Raw genomic sequence first — 20,003 nt, 5'->3', positions numbered from 1 at the left:
TCGGATGGCTCTCAATCTAAACAGTGGGACGCATTGAGTTAGAGAAAACATGCATCAACGGATTTTCAAACTGCACATCATTGCTAATATATACTATAGGCCTACTGGTTGCCGTGGTTTGATAGACCTGTTTAGGGTCTTTAGTTGTGTTTTTACTTGTGGATTCAGATTAAGTAATTTACAGGTTGTCACGGGGAGTTTGTGTTAAAGACTACACTGACAACCAATTTCGACCCAGACAGATAAACAATTATTTTAAATTATTTAATATTACTGATATAATAAACGAAGGCAGCAAACAAGAAAAAAAGACCATAAAAGTAACTTTTCAGACGTAAAGAGCCAGAAGAGCTGTTCGTTCGTTTATTTTCTTCTGCTGCCCCCATGTGCTCATTCATAGTACTACAATTTGTTTCAATAAATACAGTTTTAAGCACTTTTTGTATATTTACTTGTTTCAAACAAGGGTTTATGTTTTATGTCAAAATAAAGTAAAGCTTTCCAAATTATAGGATAAATGACATGCATTCATGTAATCAAATTAAATGCATGTGGAATATGAATCTATGAAATCCATCCATCCATCCATTTTCTACCGCTTATCCGAACTACCTCGGGTCACGGGGAGCCTGCGCCTTTCTCAGGAGTCATCGGGCATCAAGGCAGGATACACCCTGGATGGAGTGCCAACCCATCGCAGGGCTCTATGAAATCCAAATCTTTTATATTAGACATACTACATCACTTTCTAGACTTTCTTTTTCTTTTCCCCTTTTTATACATGTTTTAATGCGAGTCCAGTAGGTGGAGGCCGATAGGAGAGGGTGAGGGAGAGAGGGAGAGAGGGAGAGAGAGAGAGAGAGGGTGAGGGAGAGAGGGAGAGAGAGAGTGATAGAGGGTGAGGGAGAGAGGGAGAGAGAGAGAGAGAGAGAGTGAGAGAGGGTGAGGGAGAGAGGGAGAGAGAGAGAGAGAGGGCGAGGGAGAGAGGGAGAGAGAGAGTGATAGAGAGAGAGGGTGAGGGAGAGAGGGAGAGAGAGAGAGAGTGAGAGAGAGAGAGTGAGAGAGGGTGAGGGAGAGAGGGAGAGAGAGAGAGAGAGGGCGAGGGAGAGAGGGAGAGAGAGAGAGAGAGAGAGAGAGAGAGAGAGAGAGAGAGAGATGTGTAGTGGTATCAGTGTGCGTCTCACAGTGGATCGTCGTAAAGCGGCGAGATGTGGAGGGTAGTGGAGCTCGCGGCGTGTTTGCTGATGATGTTCAGTCATGTTTCATCTCTAAGTAAGGTAAGGAATATAAATAACAAGTGTGCGTATGAACAGAATATTAATAAAATATTTAACATATTAAACAGAATTAATAGCAATAAAGGGGATGACTTGAAGCGCGAGAGATCTTTGTCGCAGCACAGTTCATCTTATTTCTTATTTCAAGATGTTATTTGCCGTGTAAATTTTAGTATCAATTTTCATGGATATAGTTTCATTATAATAACCCTTTCCTAAAACAGGAATTACTTTATATAAGGAGAAAACATATGGTTACACACAACGGGATTTGTATTTTTTTTGTCAGTCGAAGTGATTTTACGCACGGGTGCGCGCTTTGAAAACACTGGGATCAAACTCTCGAGTAAAGTACACAATGAGCGCGCGCAGAACGCATGTTAAACGCGCCACTGTCACGAGTTCAAAGGACTTCTGCTTACAAATGAAAAATATTTCAATTGACTCTAAAAATCACAGGTGCACATGTGTCTGCGTATCTTCATCCAAGGGATGCACCCATGTAGAAATGTATATAAAATGAATGTGTTGACTGTATATCATTTTATGTTGGAAGAAGTGAAATGTTTGAATCTATATTGAAAACTTTAAATTGAAGTCTTTGATTTATTGGTATATGTGTTTTTGCACAGTTTGTGACATTATTTTTCTCTACTTTGAGACTACTAGGGTGGGGATGAACCACAGGATTGAACCACATTGCTGTCTAGAAGAACCATTTGAGATATTCAACTTTTCATATGTGATTTGTCTTTGTGACATCATATGGCTGGGTGTTACTTCTAGATAAAGCTGAAGACCTTGAGTCAGGTTTGATTAGAGCTGGAACTGAACTTTACAGGAAGGCTGATATCTAACATTATAAATCATAGGTTTAAGTAAGAGATGTCATAAATCTTTCCAGCAAGCTGGGCTTGACTGTAGCTTTCAAATTCGCTATTTAGGTTTGCAACTTTGCAGTATACTCTATAGTCCAAACTTAAAACAACTTATTTTTGTATTACAACATCATTTTTCACCCTGCACCATATGAGAATTGTTTACTTTTTATACCACGCTTTTTGGAGGTCTCCAGCTGTGACGGACAGATAAAAGCCCAGCGGGTCGATGCGTGCACGCCACAGTGAAAGTCACTTCGGCTAAAACGGTTGATTTGCCGTGAATAAAACCACCCGAGGGAACGACATAGAGCCGTCAGGACCCATCAGGACCCGCATGTGTCACAGGTCACGGCTCAGCAGACTTCAGATCAGAGAGGAGGACCGGGCCTCAATCCCCACTGTTCAGTTCTCTTTTCTGTTCATTTTAATGAATAAGTACCTGTGCACAATAAGGCCTATATAAAATGGTCCATGGGGAGGCCTCAGGTTAAAGATAAGGGTAGAACAAGACCAACCCAATTATAAAGACGCAGAGAGTAGGGGGATGAAAGAGATTAAAACGAAGATCTAAGAGTGATATATACTGCGACAAGATGTTGTAGAGTTTATAGGGGACTTCACAGGCTTCTGTTTTTTTTATCAAGGACATGGCAGAAGAACAAACATTGATATGTCACTATAGTACTAATGATCCCAGCTAAAAGTGAATACACAAAAGCCACTTTGGGTTCTCGAGGGGATTACATGGGATTTTAACCTAAAATTGGGATTACCTCATCTTCTCTCCTACTCATCTCCTCATATGAACAGTAGTTGTGAACTTCAGTAGCAGTTGTTTTGTCAGCTGCTGCTTGAATCTGTATCGGTGGGTTTATCTGTGAGCCACACTGGGTTTGAAATGCAGACCGCTCGACTCCACTGGTTAATGTTGGTTTTGATTATCCAGCACCTGTGATGGGTGGTTAGTTGCTATGGTTACAGTGCACCTGTTCATGAGTAAGAGCACTTTGACAATCAATGTGCCAAATTGAAATGTCTCACTGGGTAGTTCACCCAAAAATGAAATTCCTCCCATCACAACACAAAACACAAAAGAAGATAGTTTGAGAAATGTCTTAGTGGTTTTGTGTCCGTGCAATGTTGTTTGGTTGTTTGGAAGTTCTGCAACATATCTTCTTTTGTGTTTTGCAGAATAAGAAAGGCGTACAAGTTTTGAATGACATGAGGATGAGAAAATTATTAAAGAGTTTTCATTTTTTGTTGTGAAACGTTGTAAATACAAGTTTTGTGATGATATGTAAATCATATATGTGCAATATAGTATACCTACCTGTAATTTATAAGCAATTTTTTGGAATGCTGTCATCCTGCCAACACTTTAGCTGTGGAAACATGTCCCTGCTGTGGAAATAATTATGGATTTGCTTATTTAAGCACAACACAGCTGACACTTGCACTCTGTTTGTTTGGTTTGGAGAGAGATGTTGCCGTCTTAAACATTCCAAATAATATCTGAGAAATAATAGACTGTAAAGAGCCCATCCCTGAGAGGGATTTATTTAGCACACTATGTGTCAGTGAACCTCAGAATGATGGAAATGCACACAATCAGGGCCATCATTTAAGATGAAAGCATATTTGTATCGAAAGTTCACCGTATGAAAGTGTATTGCTGTATTATGGTTCTTTATATCGAATGATTCACACCAACATGCCATTTTGAGCAATAACACACACCCTTTTATAAATCTCAAAGCTTTACATGCTTAGACACACACATTATCAGAGATGCAGATCGAGAGAAGAGATCATTCTCACGATTTAAGTTACCAAGGTTGGCAGGGTGTGAAGATTTGCTGTGTTTCGCCAGTCTTTTGAGAAGGTTTTAGGTGTCATGATTCCGCTATCATGTCATGTTTATTCTTATTCTTGCAGCGGAGTCATGACTAAGTCTAGGGTTTTGTGTGAGAAGGACATGGCATGGCCTAGATATTGGCTGTCATGCTCCTTCTCGTGTCTCGTCTATGGCCCCGCCCCTCTCGTCTCCTCGTTAGCTTCCCTTGAGTGTTTTATTACCCACACCTGCCTATTGTTAATTATCCTTTGTTCGTCTCCCTATTTATTGCCCTTGTATTCTCTGTCCTGTGCTCGTTTGTTCTTGTACATACTTGGAAACTTTGTCCGTTTGCTGTTCTGAACTCTTGTTCCAAGGAGTTATCCATACGCTGTGTCCCAGCGTTCATTTCCAGTGCTCTGTTCCTGTTTTTGGATCCTTTTGATTTTTTGTTACAGTTTGTTACCCTACGTGAGTTTTTCGTTCCTGTTTGGCTGTCTTTGTTTATCCCCTGTATTTTACCCCATTGTGGGTTTTTGTTTTGTTTATTAAAATCTTTTGTTACCCCACACCGCTGCCTGCATTTGGGTTCTATCACACACGTTTCGTGACAGAACAAACGAGCCAAAACTGAACCCAGCAAGCAGCCATGAACACTGGCCGTCGTGGTGTTGCCCGTCGCCTCTGCAGTCTTCGCCAGGGGAGTGAGACGGTGCATGAGTTTGTGGAGAGGTTCCTCGACATCGCTGGACTAGACGTCTTCGGGGAGGAGGAGCTGGCGGTGCTGTTAAACACCGGTCTCAGAGATCCACTCTCTCGATCGGAGATGAGAGCGTTGTGGCCATTGGACTTCGACGCCGTGTGGTTTGCCGCCGCAGCTCGTGAGAAGTCTGCGACCACATCACTTACCAGCTACTCATCTCCGCTGGTCACGTCACCAGAGAGTGGTCCTCTGCAGATCGAGGTTGTGGGCATCGCCACGACTCCCTCTGCAGCCTCTCCACAACCACCCGGTCTCACTGGCAGGCGGGGGAGACGGGAATCCTGGCGGTCCTCGACCGAGACCTCCAATCCCGAGCCCCCCACCCCATTCACCTCGTTCCTTCAGCCAACCACCAGACGGGTGGCTCGGTTGAAGAAGGGGCAACGGAAGGTGGTCCCGTCCGGCACTCCCGGGCCTCTCCAGCCGGTCCCGTCCGGCACTCCCGGGCCTCTCCAGCCGGTCCCGTCCGGCACTCCCGGGCCTCTCCAGCCGGTCCCGTCCGGCACTCCCGGGCCTCTCCAGCCGGTCCCGTCCGGCACTCCCGGGCCTCTCCAGCCGGTCCCGTCCGGCACTCCCGGGCCTCTCCAGCCGGTCCCGTCCGGCACTCCCGGGCCTCTCCAGCCGGTCCCGTCCGGCACTCCCGGGCCTCTCCAGCCGGTCCCGTCCGGCACTCCCGGGCCTCTCCAGCCGGTCCCGTCCGGCACTCCCGGGCCTCTCCAGCCGGTCCCGTCCGGCACTCCCGGGCCTCTCCAGCCGGTCCCGTCCGGCACTCCCGGGCCTCTCCAGCCGGTCCCGTCCGGCACTCCCGGGCCTCTCCAGCCGGTCCCGTCCGGCACTCCCGGGCCTCTCCAGCCGGTCCCGTCCGGCACTCCCGGGCCTCTCCAGCTGCAGTCCAGTCAGTGTTCCTGCCGGTCTTCCAGCCGGTGTCAACCCCCGCCCAGCCAGCCTTACACCCCACCCGGAAGTCAATCCTGCTTCTGTTCCCCACTGGACTTCCCCAGTCAATCCCCCTGGGGCTTCGCGCTCCAGAGCGCCACCCCGGACCGTGACTCCCCCTAAGACTGTCCCACCCTATCCATACCCTTTTGGACTGCCCCCTAGGTACTCTTGTTTGCCCCCACCCCCCCTCCCTTGTTTGTTATTTTTATTGTCTCACCCCAACCCGTTTGTAATTATTTCTTGTATGTCCCTAATCATGTTTTCAATGTTCTGTTGGTTTTTGTCTGTTACCCAGTCTGTCTTGTCTTGTTAGTTACCCCTTGGTGAACACCTGGAGGTGTTCATTTGAGGGGGGGCTTATGTCATGATTCCGCTATCATGTCATGTTTATTCTTATTCTTGCAGCGGAGTCATGACTAAGTCTAGGGTTTTGTGTGAGAAGGACATGGCATGGCCTAGATATTGGCTGTCATGCTCCTTCTCGTGTCTCGTCTATGGCCCCGCCCCTCTCGTCTCCTCGTTAGCTTCCCTTGAGTGTTTTATTACCCACACCTGCCTATTGTTAATTATCCTTTGTTCGTCTCCCTATTTATTGCCCTTGTATTCTCTGTCCTGTGCTCGTTTGTTCTTGTACATACTTGGAAACTTTGTCCGTTTGCTGTTCTGAACTCTTGTTCCAAGGAGTTATCCATACGCTGTGTCCCAGCGTTCATTTCCAGTGCTCTGTTCCTGTTTTTGGATCCTTTTGATTTTTTGTTACAGTTTGTTACCCTACGTGAGTTTTTCGTTCCTGTTTGGCTGTCTTTGTTTATCCCCTGTATTTTACCCCATTGTGGGTTTTTGTTTTGTTTATTAAAATCTTTTGTTACCCCACACCGCTGCCTGCATTTGGGTTCTATCACACACGTTTCGTGACATTAGGATCGCTGAAATGGATGTTAGTAATCCAAGCTGTAACACCTGCAATAATTTAACTAAATGATTTTTTCTCGTGCAGTATTTTTAAAATTGATTACAAAAACAAAGATATCAGAGTTTTGTGGCTTTTGATCCATGTCTGTTCAATTTGAAGGGGTCTGTGCTTCAGCTCTAAAAGATTTACCTTTCATTCTTGGTGCATATAGTAAAATGGATTTTCGGCTTCTGGGCTGTGATGTAAACTCTAGGCGAGTTATAGAAGAAAATGGAGATGAGTTCTTTAATATGACTTATCAATGGAGAGAGCATTTATCAAACCATTTCATGAAGTCTTTATGGTCACACCCTGAATGATGTGTTCTCTGTTCTCAGGGGTCAAAGTTTACTCCGTTTAAACCATCTGCTTGCTTTTCACTCAGTCCATTGAGAACAACACCCCAGAAAATGATGAACTGTAAATCACAGCAAAACTGTTCACAGAACTTTTGATTTACTCGTGTAGTTTTTCTTTGTCAGGTGTTTATTTAGACTGATTTGTTTTTGGCAGATTTGTTAGTCAACCAGTCAATCAAAATTAAACATTTTATACACATTCTTGGCCATACGATGCATAATTCATCAATCAATGACAATGACATGGAAGAAAAAACATTCTTCATAACACTTTATCAAAATGCAATTATCCTGGCTGACATTGTCAAGCCTTCTTATTTTCATCAACACATTTTTTCGTCTCATAATATCTTGTTTCAACCATAAATAAACTTCACTGAAAGAAAAATGTTTATGAAAGTGTTCGTCTTGACGTAAAAGTAAAAAAATATAAAGAGTTTCCTTTTCCATTTCCACTATTTGACATGCATGTTTGTCTTTACCACCCAAAGTTAAATTGGCCACATAGCATGACACTAATGTAATTGTAGTAATTGAGTAATGATGGACATGTGGTGTTGGGCGGGGAGGAGGTCACAGGTCACCGGTCTTTAGTAGTCCCTTCAGTCAGTGCGGTCTCGCACCAGAACACAGATTGGTGACCTCTCAACCTTTAACTTTCATATCATGGAATGTCAGGATGACAGCTCGAGAAAAAAACACTGATCAATAAACAGGTCAGAGGTTAACCCGAGATTAACCTTCATTAGAATAAAAACACTTTAGTACTGTTTGACCCACAGAGCACTAGACAGAATGAACAAAGTTTTGGAGACAGAATTGATTCTTGGTTTCCTTCACTGTCTGTGCATTCCCTTTCCAGATCTTTGGAGAGGAACAAGTCCGAATGACATCAGAGGGTTCCGACTGCCGCTGTAAGTGTATCATGCGACCTTTGACCCGGGATGCGTGCGCCCGCTTGAAGACGGGAAGCGTGCGCGTAGAGGATTTCTACACGGTGGAGACGGTGAGTTCAGGATCCGACTGTAAATGTTCCTGCACGGCTCCGCCTTCCTCTCTCAACCCCTGCGAGAACGAATGGAAGATGGAAAAACTCAAGAAACAGGCACCAGAACTGCTGAAGGTAAAGCAAAAATTCTGATGTAAATATTAAAGAATGGTTGGATCTATATAACCGTATTACTTTGGTTAAGTTCGTCTTTTTCAAAATAAAGCGAACGAACTGTAAAAAGTTAGAAAAGAAAATTACTTTTTGAGGTTAATAGCGCGCAGACTCACCAGGGAATATTAAGAATAGTGCTGAATTATGGGCATGTGTGTGTGCACGTGTTCACAGGCGTGTTTTTATAGCACCTGTCCTGTTTCCTTTCCACATTTTCCTGTCTGGTTCACTCTTTCCATCAGCGTCTCCTCTTCTTCTCTGTCCATCTGAGCATTCCAGAACTCTTTACACACGCATCCGTTGGACAATCCAGCTGTACAATCCAAATTCTGCTTCAACTGCATATTTGTTCAAATCTTAATATGGGACGGTTTTTGAAAGGATGTTTTAATATTGACACCGCAAACATTCTGCTGTTTCGCTTCAAACATGTGGCTGTGTTATGAACCCGCTGTGGTTCCTTGGTTCCTTCCTCGATGGTACACGAGGCCATAAATCAAGATGGCAGTCAAGCTGTTACACGAATGAAAACTACAACATGTATCAACAATAAGCATATGAGGATATTATTTCAGATTGACTTTTCCATGCCGATCTGTGCTGGTTTATGCTGGTTAGTGGGTTTTTTGATTTTCTAGCTGGCGGACCCGCATGACCGTGCATTTCATCACGGTTTTTGCACTGCCAAACATAATGGCACCAAGCAACTTCATAACAGCGCCAAAGAAACCAACCACAGCACCTAGGATGGGCATCAGTCAAAATGTAGATTTTATTTTTTGAATCAAATTTATATTCCTCAGTGGTTTCTCTTTCGTAGTTTAAGAGATTAAGGTAGGTGTCAAATGAATGTATTGTAGAGGTAAAATAATCTGAATTTGGGTAAATTTGATGAGAAATCTTTGAGATCTTCATTAATATTGACTTTTGATTGCAACATTTGTTGAGATCTCTTCTGAAACTCTAATGGAGACATCTGTGAGACTTTTTCTCAGAAGAAATATCCGAGACACCAAAGAGACTTACGCAAAAGTCTCTATTTGCTCTCTATTTGATCTCATTGACGTCTAGGAAAAATAAATAAGATATCATCTGTGATTTTAGGTTTTTCATTTTCCTCCGATTTGAATTACATTGACGGGACTTTGTGTGTTCTCACAGCTGCAGTCTATGGTGGACCTTTTAGAGGGAACGCTCTTCAGCATGGACCTCCTTAAAGTTCACTCGTACATCAACAAGGTGGTGTCTCAGATGAACAACCTGGAGGAGGTGAGTGTGTGTGAGATTCTGGTGTGAAATGAGATCTTGATGTGTCAGCAGGCTCATGTGAACATTAATGAGCTGTGGCTGGATTTGACTGGACCCGTGACATTCTGTGGTTACCTACGACAGTTTAGCTCCAGTTGTTATCCATTATAGCTCGGATTTGGCTTGTGGGATGGGAAAAATAACGTGTTATGTGCAATGAGAAATAGAAAGTAGCCAGCAGGAGAAACCTCAAGCATGTAATGGTCACACTTATCCACTTTGTTTTTATTTCCAATTAAGTCGTGTTGGTTAAAGGGTAAAGTTGGGCTCAAAATCAGCACCGCAAAGGATTTACTGCATGTGCAGTGCACGTTATTATCAAATATTTCAGTTTTTCTGTATACTTTTCTGTGAAAACATCTACGTCATCACATATAAACGAATTTGTTTTGCATTTGATTTAATACTATTTTTGTTTTTATAAAAAGTTATAGTTTTGGAGTCACAGGTTGAGCAAAAAAAATATTCAAGATATATTCAAGAAATGAAATCTGTCCTTGTATTTGAAATAGTAATTGTCACAAATTTTCTCGTTTGATTAGTGACTTGGAAAATATATTTTTGAACTGTTTTAATTTTTTTGGACCCACTGCAGGTCTGTTACTTGTACATCTTCAAAGACCATTATCAAACTTTTGAGCACATATGTGCAGGTTGTGTTTTAAACTCTGTACTTCTCATCCAGATGGTTAAGGTGAACATCTCACGGGAGAATGACTTCATTAAAGACAGCGTGGCAACTTTGTCCAATCAGCTGCGCCAGTATGAAAATCAATCTGACATCATGATGAGTATCAAGAAGGAACTGTCCAATCTGGGCCTGCAGCTGCTGCAGAAAGACCCCGCCCCCTCTGGCCCAAAGAGCAAATCACAGGTAAAGGCCGTGACTTTTCAGTTTTGACCATGTTTATATAACTGATGCAATAAAACACCTAATAAATAAATTTGAAATTGTATATTGTATCTTTGAAGTGTAGGACCTGATACGTTTGCTGTGTGTTTGCAGGACACGGTGGGGATGAATATTAAAGATGCTTCAAAGTTTCCTAAGAAGAAACCAGAGAAAGCCAAACCGCCACCTAAACCGGTGAAGGAAAAACCAGGCAAACCAAAGAAAGAGACCACTAAACCCGGTAAAACAGAGCAAACGGAAGCGCCCAGTAAAAGCAAACCATCACAGAACCAGCCGGGACTCATCCGAGGAATCACATACTACAAAGCCACCAAAACTGATGAGACGAGCAACCAAAATGTTAGAGGTAAGACACACGTGCATACCATTTTAAATTTAAAGTGGAACTTCTTTAATAGTGAGGACAACCTGAACCCTTCACATCTTGTTTGTAAAATATATACATAATCGATATGTAATAATTATTTGTGTGGCTTGTTGAGAGGACATTTATTATGCATTTTGCAAACGCTTTTATTCAAAGCAACTTACAGCGCATTCAGTCCATACATGTCTTATATCAGTATGTGCGTTCCCTGGGATGAAACCCGTGACCCAGTGAAGTTATAAGAACTATTTTGTATTTACCTGAAGAAGTGACCCGAGCGTCTGGGGACCAGACTATCATATCAAATCGGAAAATTTCAATAATGTAAAAACCTTGATGCAAATGCCATTTACAGATCTTGCCCTTACGTTGAAAATGTGAGTTTGGGCATTTTTATTAGTGCATAAAGACATCTAGTATTCTCAAGAGACATTTTATTTTTTTTGGAAGTCATTGTTTGTATTATAAAATTTTGCCAGTAACACACACAGCACACACATTTTTCCACAGAAATGCTGTTTCCTTTCTGTTTCCCATGGAAGCACAGCTGCTTGTATTCACGCCAATCCAGATGCACGCACAGACACACACACAACATATATTAAAACAAGCACATCTACACACTTGTCAAACTATTCCTTTATTATCTCAATGAAAGTGAGTTGCAATGATACAGACCGTGTCTAATATGCATACACCTTCACTTCTCTCTATGAAGTAGAAAGTTAGCATGTAAGAGCAGAATATAATAAAAGTGAGTCACCTGCGTTACATTACTCACTCAGAGATTCACCATTTCTCTGCACGTAAATCTGACTGCGTGGATACAGATTATACACAGATGTTTTTCTGTACGTCTTGGTGGGGACTTGCATTTCCTTCTGGTGCTTTATACAGTATATACAATTAAAGTTTTTATAAATTGTAACTTCGTGACACACCTCAATGCTGTTTTACGTCTTCATTATGTTTTCCTCCTGGGGACTGTTGGCTCTCTATGATGTCGACAAAATCTGATCCATACGCACAAACGTTTACTCGCCGTTGCTATATAACAGATTTGCTTTATTTATGACTCATTTTTCCAATCGTGGATGTTCCTCAATGTCTCCAAAAGGAGGTTTTGCGAGATGTAGCTCACTTTAGGGATTAAATTTGCCTGTGATAGCCAAGTACATAACAAACACACACAGGCCCAGTGTTTTATTCCGGCCAGAATACACACACACACACAGAGGTCCATGAATTTTTTTAACACACACAACACATCAACATCAAGTATTGCAACAGTATACCTCGATTAACTCTCTCCCGGACACACAACTAATGTCTCTCACAAAGAGATTTCATCTAGATCTTGGATGTGGGCACAGTAATCCAACACTCAGTTTTTTCAGGATACTGGTGTAAAACCCCCCATTCTGCCCAAACACCTCCAGCCGACACATACTCGTGAATTAGGTTCACATCGCACTCGTATCAACTCAAAGGTTTCACAAAACCCAGCCAAATGTCTCAGATTCAGTGTTTCCTTTCATTTGTGCATTCGTTCCTAACCCATTTCCTGCTGAAGACGGTGTTTGATGTTTTCTTATTGCCTGTTGGTGTCTGTATTTACCGCCCTTTGCTTGACATTCTTTAGTCTAATGGGATATGAAGTACCAGTATCCCGTAACAAGTCCTTTAGGTCAGCTGGTACAGCATTACAGAATCACAAAGGTTGTCGGTCTGCTTCCCATGGAACACTCATGATAAAAAATATACTGCTTTGATTTTCCTGCATAATTGAATGACCACTTTCTATGGCACACTTTCTGTATAAAAGTTATCAAATTGAATCACAGGGGATTTGATTCAAGGCCCTCTTTACTGTAAATAAATAGTCACAAGATTTACTTTTCTGAACAGTTCCATGAATAAAATACAGTTCAAAGTACTATAGGGCCTGAAATACTTAATTATTTTTACCCCAACAAATGTTTTTAATTTAATATAATTTATGATTATTGAGTATTGAATGTAATATATCATTTTTGAGTACTGGATATATGAAATGATTGAGTATTAAATTATATATTTTATATTAATCATGCAAATTTTTTTAACCCTGCAACCATGCATTTCGAATAAAACGTTTTGCTTAGTTTAGGATACTTTCACATCAAATTTAAAACTTTGTCCACCCTAAATAAACAGTACAACACATCTTATTGTGTTTGTGCGCAGCGTTGTGTGTTTCGTCTATAAGGACAAACGGTTTGAGATAATGTATAACAGAGTTCAGTGATGTAGATTTCTGTATGATCTGTTCCGATAAGCCCACAAAATTATTCATAAGAATGCCGCCTGGCCAGATGGGAAATTACGTTTAAAAGCAGTTTTATTACAGTGATCAAAATCTAAAAAATTTGAGGTCCACCCTGTGATCTAATGAAACATAATCAAATCCAGTGTCTTGTTAAATATAGCTATCCCACAATGCCTTGCCACCATAGCAGGTGCACTGCCACAGTAAATGAAATTGCTTGGCGTCGTTGTACTTCTGCAGTCACGACAATAGCGGGTGCAAGCCAGATGCATCCAGATTCACAGAGCAAGACACTAAATAAACAGGCTGACATTTCAGATAATCCTCACACAACACCCTGAAATGGAAAGCACCTGTTCTGACATCAGTGCTCTCACGATCTGTTCAGACATCAGTCTGAAAACTTGAAAAATCGATGTTAGTCATTTAGTTGCAAAAGGTTTTTTTTTATAAAGGAGGGTTGAGTAAATGGTGTAGAAACAAGTTTAAAAGTCAAACTTAATTAAGTCAAAGTTTTATGATTTTATTGACCAAAACTTGATGTGCTCACATAAAACGGGTGTTGGCTAAAATCTGGTATTTTTAATACTTGAAATATCAATATTTTTAGATATATTATATTTTGCTGTTTATATTGCTTTTCACATTTTTATATTAAATATCTAGTTTTTAATAACCATTGAATATTATGCAAAAATAAACTGTTGAACTATAAAAAATGGCTCTGGACTTTTGACAGCCTAGATACCATCATTGCGCTTTTTTATCTTTACATTTTTGTGACTTGCTTTGTTTTATAAGATGAAGAGAAAGCCGATGAAGCAGACACACTGCTAGAGGTAGAGGAGAGCATCACTCCACCAGTTACCTTAGCAACAGACAAAACCACAACTACCGTACCCACGACAACAACCTCCACTGTTTCCACGACGACAACAACCACCACCCAGGCCACATCAACCAGCCGAATCATATATAGTGAAGAAAGACCGGCGCCGACCATCACGCTAGTGCTGGACAACACTGGCAACAACACGTACATTACAGGTATACAACACGTGTACGTCTCTACACAACTCTCCTCAATTTACATTTGAATTAGTGTGTTTGTAGAGTTAGACTGATGTTGTTTTTCGTTGGCAGTTAAACAGCAGAGCTGTGAAGGGACCCTTGGGTCCATCGAGCTGCCCATCAAAAAGAACAGCTACGGCAGGAACGAGGGGGCTTGGATGAAGGATCCGGTCGCCAAGGACTCAAAAATCTATGTCACCAACTATTACTATGGCAACAACCTTGTGGAGTTCCGGAACTTGGACAACTTTAAACAGGGTGGGTGAGATAATTCTGCTCTTCAGAGACAAACACACATGTGCGACTGTGAAACGCAGGATTTACAGCTCAAAGCACATTCATGTGCTTATTTATTGACTACAGCTGTTATACTCAGCAAGAGATAGATAGATAGATAGATAGATAGATAGATAGATAGATAGATAGATAGATAGATAGATAGATAGATAGATAGATAGATAGATAGATAGATAGATAGATAGATAGATAGATAGATTTTAGTGTGTTAGTGTGTTTGTGTTAGAATTGTAAGACCCTGAAGAGAGTTTGAGTCCTTGGCAACAAGAGAGAAGGTATAAACAAGAGAGAACAAGGTATAAAATAGGCTGTTATTGTTGTCGATTTTATTGTGTGTGTTTGTGTAACTTTCTGTATGTTCAGGCTGGTATTTTCCGATTTCCATGGACATTTCCTGTAATACAAAGCCACCAAATATTCTAAGTGGGAACCAAAAATAGTCCTCCTCACTTAGGACCCTAGAGAAAAACACAAAGCACTTAAAAAAACATTCAAGTAGTTCTTCTTGCTCAAATAAATAGTACTATCTAAATAGTTTTTATTTATATATATGTATTATATTTTAGTCTTTTGGTTTGTACGCAAAAATGATATTTTCAACATGCAAATGTATATTTTCTAATTTATTTGGCTCATAAATATTGCGTGTGCAGAGGTACTAGATTTCCAAAATTGTGTGACTCCAGCGCTGTGAGAGAGTCCGAAAATAATATTTTGTGTCAAGTCAACTTTATTTTAAGAAACAAAGCATCTTTTACTATATTGCAATGTATTATTTTCAGTTTCTCAGAATTTACTCTTTATAGGTATGTGTTTAGTTAAAATTATAATTTTCCTTTCATTCAGTGAACTACAAACAATATTTTTCCCAAATTTCAAATACAAATATTTTTTCTATTTGACTTATTTGCCGAAATGAAAACTGGAGAAACACATCAAAATCACAGAAAAGATTCTCTGTATAATTTCACACCTCAAATGCTACAAGAGGTTCAGATTCACTTTTAAGCAATACAACATTAATATGTCTACATTTAGGAAAAGTTTAAAAATTGTTTTTTAATGGGATAATCTCTCAAAATATGTACATTAGCAAGACTATCATTATGGATAAATATCTGTAGATTCTTAACAAGACTGGTGTATTCAAAGCTCAAATAAGTATTTATCAGTGTCAAAGTTGTCATTCTTTTTTTCCAGGTCGTTGGAGTAATCTATACAAGCTACCTTATAACTGGATCGGAACCGGTCATGTTGTGTACAGAGGAGGCTTCTTCTATAACCGCGCTTTCACAAAGAACATCATTAAATACGATATCAGACAACGCTTCGTAGCAGCCTGGTCTCAACTGCACGACGTCGTCTATGAAGACACCACACCTTGGAAGTGGAAAGGCCACTCTGACATCGACTTCGCCGTAGACGAGAGCGGGCTCTGGGTCATCTACCCGTCCACCGACTACGACTACGGACAGGCCGAGGTGATCGTGGTCAGTAAGCTCGACCCCAATGACCTGTCGGTCAAAAAGGAGACCACGTGGAGGACGAGACTGAGACGGAATTCCTTCGGTAACTGCTTTATAATATGTGGCGTCCTTTACGCCGTGGACGTTTACAACCAGAGAGAAGGAGAGGTTTCATACGCGTACGATACGCTCACCGGTTCTGAAGCGTCTCCACGGTTACCTTTATTAATGAGTACGGATTCACCACACAGGTGGATTACAACCCTAAAGAGAAGGTTCTGTATGCATGGGATAATGGACATCAACTTAATTATAACATCAACTTTATTGAGCAGGAAAAGAATTGAGCTTCGACTGGTGGATCGTAAGCGTAATCCGATTGGTTTCTGACAAAGAGCGACGTATTTCATGTCCTCGTGAACTTAATTTTTGGGGGGGATTATATTAGGACAAAGGGACATAACACTTGTTGAATGCCCAAGATTGGTGTCAATGTTCCGGTTTCGGAGTTCAAGTGCCGTTTAACATTTTAACAATTTTATCTTCAGTTTTAAACCTGAAGCTACATGTTATAACAAATGGGCGTGTTTGGTTGAGAATAAAATACGTATGGCCTATTTAAGAAAAATGACCATAACCAAAGAATATAAAGTTATTAATTTACCGAATTGTAATGGTAACTAGCATCCACATCCATCGACGATAACAGTTCTGATACAGTTTCACTCCAAGACTGCACAAGCCCAAAACAGATCCGTTTTTATTTGTTTTCTCTTCCATCAGCTAGGAAAAAATTGCTCTGACAGCTGCTGTCATTTCATTCAGTTGTTAATACTTATGGTTATTAAAAATATGGTTATCGTTGTTGTTATTGGCAGGGGTGCCGCCAGAAATTCTGGGCCCTATGGAAACCAAAATTTCTGGGCCCCCTACATTTTTTACAGATAAAATTTAACCCAATAAACATGCCCTGTATACTTAAAAAAAGATACTTAGCACATTGCATAAAATGTCTAAAGATGAGTACAAAGCCTACAAAAACAAGAAAAAATATGTACTTGTTTACATAAATGGGAGAACATTTATTATCGCAATTGCAAGCACAACAGAACATTATGTACACATATTGACATATACTTTTACATGAACAAGCTTTAGCTGGGCCAAACTGCTCAATCAAGAAACATCAGCTACAGTAGAACTAACCCGTAATTAAATCCGTCCAGGAATAAAACGAGGTGCAGACAATAAAGCTGGCTCTGCATCTGTATAAGTCACGCACGCAGGCACGCACACACTCACACACACCATATTATTTTTATTGGCCTATTTAGTTTTCTTAATATGAAAAATTTAAATATCTATTTTGTAAACTTCTTATAGCCAATACACGTTTTATTCCATTTTATATAATTTTTTTGGGGGCATTTTATTCATATTAAGAACGTCAAGTTTGACAGCATCGATTTTAGCAGCAGCCCTGTCATTTCACAGAGCACACGACACACACGACACGGCAAACTGACTTTTTGTTTTGCAAAGTTATCATCATGTGGTGAACACAGTAGATAAGACGTGTTTAGAGGCTTCAATCTTCGCGAAGTTTCGCGCTCAGGCTCACCTTGTTCGGGGATGGGGGACGTGGGGGAAGGAGGACGTGGGTGTGCAGCAGCGCTGAATCTGTGTTTACGAGACATGATAACGTCCCGGAGACAGCAGAGATGTTATTATTGTTGGATGTAAATCATAATTCAGTAATTATTTTACTAAGCTAGCTAGATAAAAGCAGGTCATGTAGAAACAAAAATAAGTTTTGGAATACAGGAATAGGGCAAGCTACCTTTCTTTATGAAAAACTGTGTGACATAATGTCGACTTTGGCGTTCTCTGTCTTCTCTTTCCTTCTTTTCTTTCCGTTTTTGATGCCCTGACTTTTGATGTGACATGTCTGCGTGTGTCACTGTCTGCGCTGCATCATAACAAGTCCAATTAACAAAAGACGCTACACTAGCGATCGTAGCTCGGACAGCGCAGGTGGAATGAACCATTGTGAGGGGAGGGGTGTGATTGAAACAGTAAATACATTTTTTTGTTTTTTAAATATTAAATCTATGGTCAAAACGGAGAAAATACACAGTTAGTGCACGAGGGGCCCTAGCACATTTAATGCATGTTTAAAAAAAGAAAAGAAATAGGAAAATAAAAAGGGGGTCTGCTCTTCTGGGCCCTAAATTAGCCTGGGCCCTTAGAATCGTCCTAACCTTCCACCCCTTTACGGCGCCCATGGTTATTGGGCCTTTACAAACATTTTGACTCAAATCCGAATCCCTCATTTGCTGTCTTCAAACGTTTCATGACTCCGAACAGCGTTTCTGGAAATAAATACTTAGCAATAACATAGGTTCTGATGTTTCATGTACCTGTAAAGAAAGTTTATAAACCTTACACGCATTCTCGACACACCTGCAGGAATGTTTATGTCTGTTTTCATATTAAACGTTCCAGAGAATTCATTGTGTGGGTTTCAGCCCATGTAGTCTCAGTGGGCTGGTAATACCATGATATCATGCTGAAAGGCAGCTGTGTGTTTTAATAAGAGAGCCCTAATGATGTTTGTCTCTCTCATGACAGGGCAGGGTTATGTATAGAATGTTTATAACAAACAGGGATATGCAGGGAAAGTCTCTGTAGTGCATGGTTAGGGTACAGACTGTATATGTAATGCAATTCAATGTTATTGTTTAATATTATTTGTGGTCCTTGTGCTCATTGTAAGTAGCAGAACATTTTTATTTTAAGTTGGAGTTTAGAAACGGCATCTTTCACAAAAGGAAGAGATTTCTTTAACTCTTCTAATGCAGCATGTCTGATTTTAATAAAACGATATTGTTAAGTGTGCGTTTGGTATTGTGAAATATTTCCTCAAGCTGTGTTCCAAAGACCTTGTGAGTTCACAGCATAGGCAGCATTTTAAACGATCTGGTAGTTTTATGTTTTGGCAGCAATCCCCTTCTGTACATCATTCAGAATAACGCCTGTGGAATAATGTTATTAACAGTAAATGGGGAAATCTGTTCTTAATCAAACTTCTTATGTAGAGAATCAGACACAGGATTTAATATGCTAAAAGCGCTTCCTCCTGCCACCTCCTGGGATCCTATACAGTGTCATGTGATTTAATGTAATGACCATGTTGCTCGTCTCTTTCATCTAACAGTGAAAACCTCATGGGTCATGCTGGGGTAGTTATAAAACAGATTTGCAATTTTGCAATTTCACTTAAAACTGAAGGTGCAAACTTGATATTCATTTCAACATTGAGGTGAGCAAAACATTTCGATTAAATATTCACAATCCAAGCACAACAAAGGGAAATGAGCAGATTTGGGTTGAAGCCTATCATGAACTTAGGATCACCCAGACTCTTCATTTATTCCCTTAAATGGGAGAATCATCTAAATAAGTAAACAATTCACATTTCCAGAACACACACATGGGAACTTGAAAGTTACTTTCTCTCTCTCTTCCGGTCGTTCCTTCTTTCTTTTTCTTTTTTCTCTTATGCAGACGAAAAACATTAGTTCAAAATTAAGAAACAGAAGGAGACCGTGCGGTTTGAGTTGTGTGCATGTATTTGAAGGGAACCAGGACGGGCCCGCTTACAGTATATCTTCTATAGTATTGCCTGCTCATGGGCCATACTCTTTTTATTCTAAGATTATTATTCATATTGGAAAAACACTGTATATACTAAAGTTCGCCCATGCATGCTTGTCATCTCTGTAGGCATCTTCCATTTTCTCTAAATATTTGTGTTTGTGGTTACAAACGGTCTTCAGATCACAGAACATCACCCATGTAATAACTATAAAGGCCAGTAAATGTTCTTTGATCTGAGAGAAAATGTCCCTCTCTTTGCCTCACACAAACACACGTGCCAACACACTTGTAAACATGTGAATCTATTGGAAGCAAGTTCTTACTCTGTTTATTTTTTTAAATCTCACGTCTACAAAATATTTGCCACAGAAAGCACCTGAACATATTCATTTTTTTCCTGCGCTTTGAGAGACTGTAAATTAAATGTGAACATTCAGGTTTTTGCC

The 20,003-nt window shown here is 40.6% G+C and overlaps 1 protein-coding gene across 1 annotated transcript; it reads left to right on the top strand.

Moving 5' to 3' along the window:
• Nucleotides 1-1,150: 1,150 nt before the first annotated feature.
• LOC130408429 (olfactomedin-like protein 2A) lies at nucleotides 1,151-18,790 on the top strand. The gene is given in 9 exon segments (XM_056731959.1): nucleotides 1,151-1,277; nucleotides 7,868-8,128; nucleotides 9,329-9,436; nucleotides 10,161-10,349; nucleotides 10,482-10,734; nucleotides 13,865-14,110; nucleotides 14,207-14,392; nucleotides 15,632-16,117; nucleotides 16,120-18,790. Coding segments are annotated over 9 exon segments (1,923 nt in total). The 5' UTR covers nucleotides 1,151-1,208; the 3' UTR covers nucleotides 16,245-18,790.
• The last annotated feature ends 1,213 nt before the right edge of the window (nucleotides 18,791-20,003 follow it).

Source organism: Triplophysa dalaica, chromosome 19, assembly GCF_015846415.1.
Source record: "Triplophysa dalaica isolate WHDGS20190420 chromosome 19, ASM1584641v1, whole genome shotgun sequence".
Classification (NCBI taxonomy): Eukaryota; Metazoa; Chordata; class Actinopteri; order Cypriniformes; family Nemacheilidae; genus Triplophysa; species Triplophysa dalaica.
Note: the sequence above shows the minus strand (reverse complement) of the source record. Positions and strands in the feature narration are given on the sequence as shown.